We start from the raw sequence: 9,123 nt of genomic DNA, 5'->3' as shown, positions 1-9,123 counted from the left end.
AGATCACTTTTGTTCACTTATTTTCCAGCGAACTCATAAGAAAACACTGTATATACAAACATGATAGAAAGCTGCTTATCTGATTCTGCACATTATTTTTGAGACACCTGGTGCTCATCACCTCTTTCAGAGATTAAAAAAAAAACAATATACTGTATGTGAGCTATGCTCACATTTGACCAAGTGCAAAAGCTATTCACTGATTCACATTAAGTGCACACCTAAAACACTTTTGACCTTTCTCTTCTGGTGGACTTTAAAATACAAGCAGCTAGTGCTGTTTTTTTTGTGTTTTTTTTTTTTTTTTTTATCCTATCCCGACAGTCCATTGGCAGGTTCCTCCTCCCTCTGCGCTGGAGGGAGTTGTGGAGGACAACGACGTGGGCACACGGAGGCTCCCGGTGCTCCAGGAGTGAGGCAGGAGAGGGAGAGTGGCGGGATGACCGGCGGACGGAGGGACACGACCGGCTAGAGAGGAGAGCGGCTGCTGGAGCCGACGCCCGGCTGCGGAGAAACACGGAGCTGAACGGATGGAGCGCAGCACCACATCTTCTGCTGCAGGGGGACAGAAGGCACATATTACCACCCCCGCTGTCTGTCGTGGCTTATTAAAACGGCGTGGCACGCAGCGGTTTCACCAACAAACACACAGGATGCGGGGGCGAATGCAAACGCGCGTCTTTCCAACACAGCACGTGCGCTTACCCTTACCGTATGTGACATCAGGAGGCGTCGGGAGGCTTTCGGCTCGCTTGTTGCCTGCTTGAGCGGCTCGTTTGTACAAATCAACGGCTGTCTTCAAGTTCCGCTGCGTGCCGAAGCCGTTCTGGCAACATTGACCCAAGAGGAGCAGGGCGCTGTCGTCCTGAGCAAGAAAACAAACGTGGGACTCAAATTATTTGACCGTCAAGGACAAACTTTTAAATGCGGGAGACCATGACTTTACATTTGAGCGGAGACAAACAGGCAACTTAATAGCAGACATTATAAACTGACATTGGGAATTTAAGCAGACACATGTATGTATGGGCAGAGTGCAGAAGATTAATATTAAAACACTTATTTGCAGCCATAGTAACAGAAAGTTGCTAAAATGCGAGTAGTGATGTTTTGATGATCAAAAAGCACGAGACAGTCGGGATAACCTTTTCCTAACGCGGTGCGATTGAGTTATGACACCGGGAGGGAACGTTATCTGGCCATTGATAAAAGCCTAGAAGCATCTAGAAGAGCACTCACTCCACTCTCTGTTGCCATCTTCAGATACGGGATGGACTTGCAGCCATATCTCACCGGATCCTGAGAGTAGACTGAGGCCAGGCAGACCTGAGCCTGAGGAGGACAACCAGGGCACACCAGAGAGAGCGGATAACAGTGGAGGCATCATACACACAGGAAAGTGAGTTTGAATGGCATTAAGAGAAGTGCTTATAGAACAAACCAGCTCAGGGATAATTCGAATTTCAATTCTAAATGACAAAACAAAGTACCTTGATGTGCAATGTAGATATATTACTCTGATTGGTAATTTGCCGCACTGAATATGAGGCGGATTATTGTGCTCAGCATTTTCAAAAACCTAGTATCGGTCTTTAACCCACATTTTTTTTTATACGAGTTCCAAGGACAGTTTCACTTCTCACAACAAGAAACAGTATACAGTGAACCCTCGTTTTTCGCGGGGGTTACGTTCCAAATAGAAACCGTGATAGGCGAAATCCGTGAAGTAGTAACCTTTATTTTACAATTGAAATAGATAGAACTGGACATTAAATATATCTACGTTACATATAGTCATAATGTGATTTCAATGCACGATGCAAATCCGTGAAGCAGCGAGACTGTGAAAGGTGAACCGCGTTATAGCGAGGGTTCACTGTATTACTATTTTCCCTCTCTGCTGCTGTGACTTCTAAACACAATTTTTTTCAGACACTTCCAAGTCTTGACAAATACTTTATAGGGTTTGTGATTAGATTAAGACATTATTTTTGTTCAACTTTATGGAAACAAAAAAATGTAAATAAAAAACGTCTGCCTGCTTTTATTTTGTAAACCTAAATAAAACAAAATATTGTCAAATATATTATGTATTTGAATGTGTTAATGCTGGTGCTCTGTTTCTTGGCCTTTCTAACAGGTTATGCCTTTTTTTACTGCAAGAATTCGGTCTCATCATAGTAGGAAAAGGACATTAACACTTCCTGTGGTCTATTGAAGTGACCAGTAATCTACGACCGTGTGAGAGTGAGCCATCATAAACAATACCCTGAAACCACAGCAGCTAAACAGAATTTAGTCCTCATTCATTTAAATGTCTGCATCTGTGATATGTCAACATATTTATGTGGAAAAGGTCTCTACACAGCTGGATTAAGTTTTTAAAATGACTTTGTATCCTGCTTCTTTTTTTTGTACCTTGGTGAGTCCAGCTGCAGCAGCTTGTTCCAGCAAGTCCATGGCTGTGTTCAACTCCTCCACACTCTGGTGCTCCCTGTTGGTCAGGAGCAGCTTTGCATATCGGTACTGGGCTTGTCTGTGGCCACCGACTGCTGCCTGCCTGTAGTAATACAGAGCCTTGAGGAGAAAACATGGGAGCTATTACAATAGGGATTTTTCTTCTTCAAAATCTAATCAAAATAAGAAAGAAGTTAAATTTTGTTCTTTTATATTTCTATACAAGTTGTCATTGGCTCTTTATGAATATACAGCTCTGAAAGAAAAAAAAAAAAAAAAAGACTGATCCGACTCCAGCTTGCCCACTTTAGTTTATAGATATGTAAAATCTCCCAAAAGCCCACGTCAGTAAAAAAAAAGTTATAACTAATGTTACTGTATACAGAAGGAAAGAAAACATATTAGAGACATTTCTATATTAAATTAAAAAAAACAACAACAACAACAACAAAAAAAAAAACTTTCATTACGGCTATTTCTTGAGGGAACTAAATTCCATGCTTTTAAAGACCTGCACACAGACTGTGGGTGGAATCTCACCTTCTCCTTGTCTTTGCTGACACCTCTGCCCTTCTCGTAGCACACACCGGTATTAAATTGGGCTTTACTGTAGCCCTGCTGAGCTGCAGCTAAAAAACAGGCGAAAGCTTCTTCATAGTTCTCACTCTTGGCACTTTCGAGTCCTGTTGTATACAAGGAGATTAAGATATGAGCTCTAAACAGAGGAAATATTTTATTGAAAAAAACCCCCAAAAAAAACAGTGTAAAGGCCATTTGGTTTGTTTAAAATACGCCGTCTTAAATAGTAGTATGAATGTTTGTATGTTGTTTGGTGTTTAATTCACTTAGCTGGCCGTGTCAATAAATCATTACCAATGATGTTGAGGATAACAGGCACGCTGGTGTCTCCCACATGTTTGAGGTTCTGTGCTGCTCCTGCCAACCGCTCTTTATCAGACAACATGTCCTGCAAACAGAAAAGAAGATAAAAAACTAAATAATCAAGATTAGATGACAAGTCAGTCAATCAGTCGTTTGTAAGGATAAAGACACAAAAAAAAAAAAGTGCTTTCTTTATGATAAAATTCACAAACTAAAACCTTCACCTCATCAGTGGCATCTTTTTTCTCTGTGTTGTTTTGTTTGGCATCACTCTGCAGAGGACCGGATGCTGACAGAAGTGATTCCTCTGCGAGTTAAGCCAGAAAAACGTATTATTTTCCCACTCCCACACATGCAGGGTTAACAAATGTTTCAGAAAAATGCTATTTTTAAACAATCTTTCAACTAAGACTGGCACAGAACCAACCAGGTATCTGCGAATCCTGGATGAGGAGCTCCCTCTGGTGGTCAGAGATGGAGCTGTCAGCAGTAAGATGGTCCTGCTCACTGATGCTGTGACAACTGTTTCGGCTGCTGCTGCTGCTGCTTTGAACTGTGGCTGGATCCTGCTCTTGTCTCTCTGGCACCCCCTGCAAACACAACACACTCCTTCCTCTGGGCAGCACATCACGCCTCGATACTGCAGAGAGCAGACAGAAGACAAAAAAACAATGTCAGGATTGTGATCACGTGACATTAAAGGGACAATGAGTTCGGCGGTTGAGGTGGTTAAATGTCTGCTGTGCAAAACCGTTTCAGCAAATGACTTTTATCCCATGTTGGTCTATTGCAAAGTTACAATGGCGCCAGAGGGACTCACAGGTCTCCAGCAGGATGCGGTAGCCACACTTCTGCAGAGTGGAGGAAGCCGTCAGAGCTCCGGGGGTCGGACTGGGCTCAGCGCCTGAAGAGAACTGGGAGTGGATCCTCCTGCAGATCTGCATGAACAGCACTGCTGCTGCACCCTGTGGAGAAACATCAGCTTCGCTGTCACAGGAACTTCTCGCATGCGAGATGTACGCTGCTACTATTGTATAACACTACATACCGGGAGTGTACCGTGAATGTGCCACAGAGAGCCGACGTGTAAAAGGTTTCATTGCAGCCAAAACTACGCACATTTAACACAATAAAACAATAACCCGTGGGGGTGAACTGATGTGTCACTGTTGACTCCCAATGAAACAATCAGGGTCATCGCTGCTGTACCTTTTAAAGCAGTTACCACATGAGACCGCCGGGTGGTGCTAAAGGAATTAATCAGGTAATTGCAGACTGAGAATATGTGCAGGTAGAAAGTGAATCTTTTGTGTGCAGCAAACTGGACAGTTGTGAATTCATGTTGAACAGTTGTTTTAGTGGCTATTATTACACCACGAAGGTTACAGTTGGTTATTGCAGGTAGAATATGCTCCGATTAAGTAGACAATCAATTGTCAGACAATCAGTCCAGACTGTTTAATCCCTCACTGAGCAGCATCCTGACATCTTTCTTACGGGAAAATGGGAGACAAATTTGGATAAACATCATGACATAGAAACAATCAAACTACTACATTAGATCTTTGTTAGATCTTTGGGTAACAAGTTTACATTTGAAAATGCAACAACAGAAAACATACCCATCCCACAGCATCCAGGGCTGTGTAACGTGGAAGCTCAGCGTAGCCAAACTGAAAGGTCCTCTGCTTCCTCTTCCTCTCTTCATCCTCCTCCCTGTGAGAGCTGCAAGAAAAACAGCCCAAACTAAATCTAACAATTACGTATCCGTCTCTATTTCCACTCTGCTGTCTTTAAGGCATCACAGGAATAACTCCGTTCGAGGCAGATGGCTTCGCTTCCGTTCCCTCGACTAACACCGTTCGTGCGCGCACGCACACACACAGCAGATGCTGCTCCATGATGCAACCAGCTGAAAGGGAGGCAGCAAGGACAAAGCAGGTTCAAAGAGGAGGGAAAGGAACAAGGGAGGACCGGGATGAGGGCAGCGTCTGAGGTTTGACCTTGATCCAAATTTTCTCTTTTCATCACACGATAATATGGCCGGCAGTTCGAGGGGTAAGAAGTCGTGAGATCAAAGTGAGACGCTGAAGGCTTTTCTTTTTTTTTTTTCTCTCTCTACACTTGTCTGACTCTCGAGTCTTTTGTTGTCAAACTCGTCCCGAGTTTGAAGAGTGAAAAGAAAAAAAAAAAAAAAAAGAGGTGTAGAGGTTACCTGCTGTCAAAGGGGTGATGAGAGGTGAAGAGGACAGCTGAGCTGTTGACCACCTCGTCCTCCACATGGTGGCTGTGGCGCAGTCGCCGGGTGTTGCTGCCGTGGTATCGATGCAGAACTGAGAAGTGGCGCAGACAAGAACAGCGGAAATTAAACGTTAAATGTCCGCGTGTTGGAATTTCAGGGAGAACACATCGAGGTTGAGCCACCTCAAAACTACAAAACATCCTCATTCCTAGAGATGTACTGAACATAGGGAGAAAACACCGAGCAACTGAATTTGATTGGACATACTTTAGTGGATTATGAGAGAAGTACTCTAGTATAACCAAAGTCAATATTTACACCTGAGACTTCATTCATGTTGATGTCTGCTTGACTTCAGAGGCATTTCACATGTTTATTAGAGCCGTGATGCTTTGACCAACACACACACACACCAAAAAAACTCTGCATAAAACACTACGGTTGGAATTTCTTATAATAAGTAACAAATTATTAGTTGATTTTCAGGAACTTTTCGGTAAATTGATGATAAGTAATTAGTTAACGTGTGATCCAATGATGAGAAACTTTGATATGTACAAAATCACATGAAGATATTATGATTATCTGGCACGCATGAAGTAGCATACGCGGATAATGTATGAAGACTTGACTCTGTAACACGTGTTGTGGACAACAGCATTACAGTCTGGCCATGCACAAACAGGAGGTCAGCAACAAGAGCCAAGATGAACTGGACCAAAAGAAACCAGCCTGCTGTAAAGTCAGACTTGAACAGACCTCACTAGCTTTTATAAACACAACGGTCAGCTCAACGCCGTGGGACCCACAAAACACAGCGTTCATTTCTTAATAAAATAATTCATCTGTGTGCCTGAAACAATAAAGAACAACGTGAAAAGGGGAACAACTTCCCCCGGTGTCAATGACATCCGTCTCACCTCTTCCAACAAACCCTTGGACTCTCCACATGCTTCGTCTTTGACAGCAGCTTTAACTAGACGGTTATCACCGAGGGGACATGGTTAAATGAAGCTGCAGGGTTGTCCAGTCCCGTTAATAAGCTTCCTTCCACTCCCCTCCTGCTGTTTGGCGGCTGGTAAACAAAAGCTTTCATAAGCTGCGTCGGAAGAGGACCAACCCGGAAGTGAGTCGGATGACGCATCTGAGACGGTTTGAGAAGGTGGTTCGCGGCGCCCACGGCTCCCCCCCGCGGCGAGTGAGGGAATTACAGCCTCCAGCTCCACACCATCGATTGTACAATCGCAGAGGGTGAATCCGCGAGGACACCCAGGTCTAAAGGTACTCTGTTTCGAGAAATTTGAAAAGTTTAGATCAGGGGTGTCAAACTCATTTTAGTCAAGGGGCCACATACTGCCCACTTTGATCTCAAGTGGGCCAGACCAGTAAAATCATAGCATAATAACGCATACATAACGACAATATTTCTCTATGTTTAAATCATTGGTGAAGGTTTTTGGATGATAAACCCTACTTTAAGGTCTTTCTACAATAAACTAGAAACATAAAGACCAAAAACTCAGACATCAGCCCACTGTTTATCTGCCTGGGCTCTCCTCTGCAGATTCCCTAGCAGCGAGCGCTGCTGCCTCCGGAGCAGACGTCACATTTACGCTGTTTTTGAAGCAATTACTGGATCGATTAAAAAAAAAAATTACAAAACTTTTGTACTCATAAACCTCCATATTCTCATAGAAATGCAATTGATGTCTTTCTGTAATTTTCACACTTAGCAAAGTCATCCGGCGAGCCGAGCTGGACCCCCTGGCGGGCCGGATCCGGCCCGCGGGCCGTATGTTTGACACCCCTGTTTTAGAGCCTCGAGAGACGTTTACACTCTACAGTTTGATTTAAAAACATATATAACCTAAATTGTTGCACTGTGCCTGGTTTTATTGATTGTGCCCTGTTTCTTTTTAATTTTTTATAGTTTTTATTTCTTGTTTCTCTTGCATTCTGTAAAGCACTTTGTGTTGCATGGAGGTATGAAAGGTGCTATATGAATACATTTTACCTTGCCTTGCATATTGCATATTTTATTGTCTGCATTCATATCGGAATGTTCTTTTTATGGTTTATTAATGTGTCTTAATAATTTCGTAAAGGATGAATCATTCATCCATTAATTCAACAAACAGAGGGTACTTTTAGACTAGATTTTTTTTCTTCTTCTCTGAAATAAATGAATAATATTTTCCACAAATGTTTTGAGTTCTGGCAGTGTGAGGAAGGCTTGAACCGCAATCATGGCTTAGAACAAAAAAATACCAGAGGGAATGTGTAATGGATCGTTTCTAAGATTAGTTAATTTGTAGAGATTCAGCTCACGAGTATAAATAAATATTTGTTTAAAAATGATGTTTCTACAGGCTTTATGTTGGGGTGTAAATACAAATTGAATTTTTTTTTAAACATTAATTCTTGGACGTTTTGCTGCATTTCTCTCATACATTATTTTTCTCTGACGACACATGAATTTACAGGACATCTTAAGGTTTCTCAGGATCAGAGTGCCAGCTAGGTCAGGTGCTGTAGTGAATAAGGAGAAATGTCTAGTACTGGTCTGATTCATTCTTAGATTGAGGGGTTGATCTCACAAACCCTTCAGAGCTCATCAGTCACTCTGCAGGGAGGTTTGGCTTTTCTCTGCCTTTCCCATTGATCAAACAGTGACGCACGCCCCGACACTTTACTGGAAACGTACACTCTTCCAGTCAGATGGGGCTAAACGGCGGGCTGGGAGGGAGGAGATTTGCATTTGTGAAGTCAAATTAAACTTGGAATAATTCCCTCTTTGACCAGTTGCCATGGTGACATAGACATCATGTCTTTCGCTTATGATCCTCCTCTGGCAAATAAGTCTAGCCTGCAGTAGTTTGTAATGTTAGCAAGATCTCTACACTGCCAAATAAAGTTTGCTGATTCGCCTGGGGCCAAATTTGTCTGGGCAATATGGAAACATCGAGCTGAGCTGGAAACAAAGTCCCTTTAGAGCTGATTAATTGAGCAGTTTGTTTTTACCCATGTTTCAGTCTCTATAACTTCAGTTTTCAAATTTGAGAGATTTAAAGACGGGAAGGGACTCTTAAGTGCTAAGCAATTTCTGAAATCTCACTTGCTCATTTTATTTTCAAATAACATTTCTCCTGTTACTGCCGTTTATGACTCGTATAGCCTCCTTGTTCACAAACAAATTGGTTTCCATACGGTGACTGCAAACTTGTAGTAATACAGCCAAGTGTTATTGGATTGGTAGTCGTGGCAAGTAAGTAGGTACATTTACTAAAGTACTTTCTAAAGTACAATGTAATGGTACTCATACTCATACTGAGTTATGGCATTGAATAATGGTCACAGTGAAGTTGACCTTTGACCTTTTAAACCTATTAGACATTTGTATGACATTTTGTCATAATCAGTGCATACATTTTTGTGTTATGGACATGAATATGTTTTATGAGGTCCTGTGACCTTTGACCTTTGGCCACTAAAGTCTAATCAGTGTATCCTTGATTCCAATTGAATGCGTGTGCCAAGGTAGA

General features: G+C 42.3%; 1 protein-coding gene across 2 annotated transcripts; it reads right to left on the bottom strand.

Moving 5' to 3' along the window:
* Window positions 1-141: 141 nt before the first annotated feature.
* dele1 (DAP3 binding cell death enhancer 1) lies at window positions 142-6,702 on the bottom strand. 2 transcript variants are annotated; one of them, XM_069721347.1, is made up of 12 exons: window positions 6,502-6,702; window positions 5,555-5,672; window positions 4,962-5,064; window positions 4,160-4,304; window positions 3,767-3,979; window positions 3,564-3,646; window positions 3,331-3,424; window positions 2,998-3,140; window positions 2,419-2,577; window positions 1,240-1,332; window positions 712-865; window positions 142-555 (listed from the first exon to the last, which is right to left on the bottom strand). In XM_069721347.1, the coding sequence occupies exons 1-12, from the start codon at window positions 6,530-6,532 to the stop codon at window positions 308-310; spliced, it is 1,584 nt and encodes a 527-aa protein (XP_069577448.1). In that variant the 5' UTR covers window positions 6,533-6,702; the 3' UTR covers window positions 142-307. The 2 variants fall into 2 exon arrangements, with proteins under 2 accessions (XP_069577448.1, XP_069577449.1); XM_069721348.1 differs by lacking the exon at window positions 1,240-1,332.
* Window positions 6,703-9,123: the final 2,421 nt, after the last annotated feature.

Source organism: Brachyistius frenatus, unplaced genomic scaffold (assembly GCF_029030835.1).
Source record: "Brachyistius frenatus isolate BFR_SWC_R1_liver_20210118 unplaced genomic scaffold, ASM2903083v1 Contig_261, whole genome shotgun sequence".
Classification (NCBI taxonomy): domain Eukaryota; kingdom Metazoa; phylum Chordata; class Actinopteri; family Embiotocidae; genus Brachyistius; species Brachyistius frenatus.
This window is presented reverse-complemented; position numbering and strand designations above follow the sequence as displayed.

Coding starts and splice junctions, on each gene's coding strand:
- dele1 (XM_069721347.1), bottom strand. CDS start 6,532: ATGTGGAGAGTCCAAGGGTTTGTTGGAAGAG. Junction 3,647..3,766: donor CCAGGATTCGCAGATACCTG/GTTGGTTCTGTG, acceptor CTTAACTCGCAG/AGGAATCACTTCTGTCAGCA. Junction 3,141..3,330: donor TGTTATCCTCAACATCATTG/GTAATGATTTAT, acceptor TGTATACAACAG/GACTCGAAAGTGCCAAGAGT.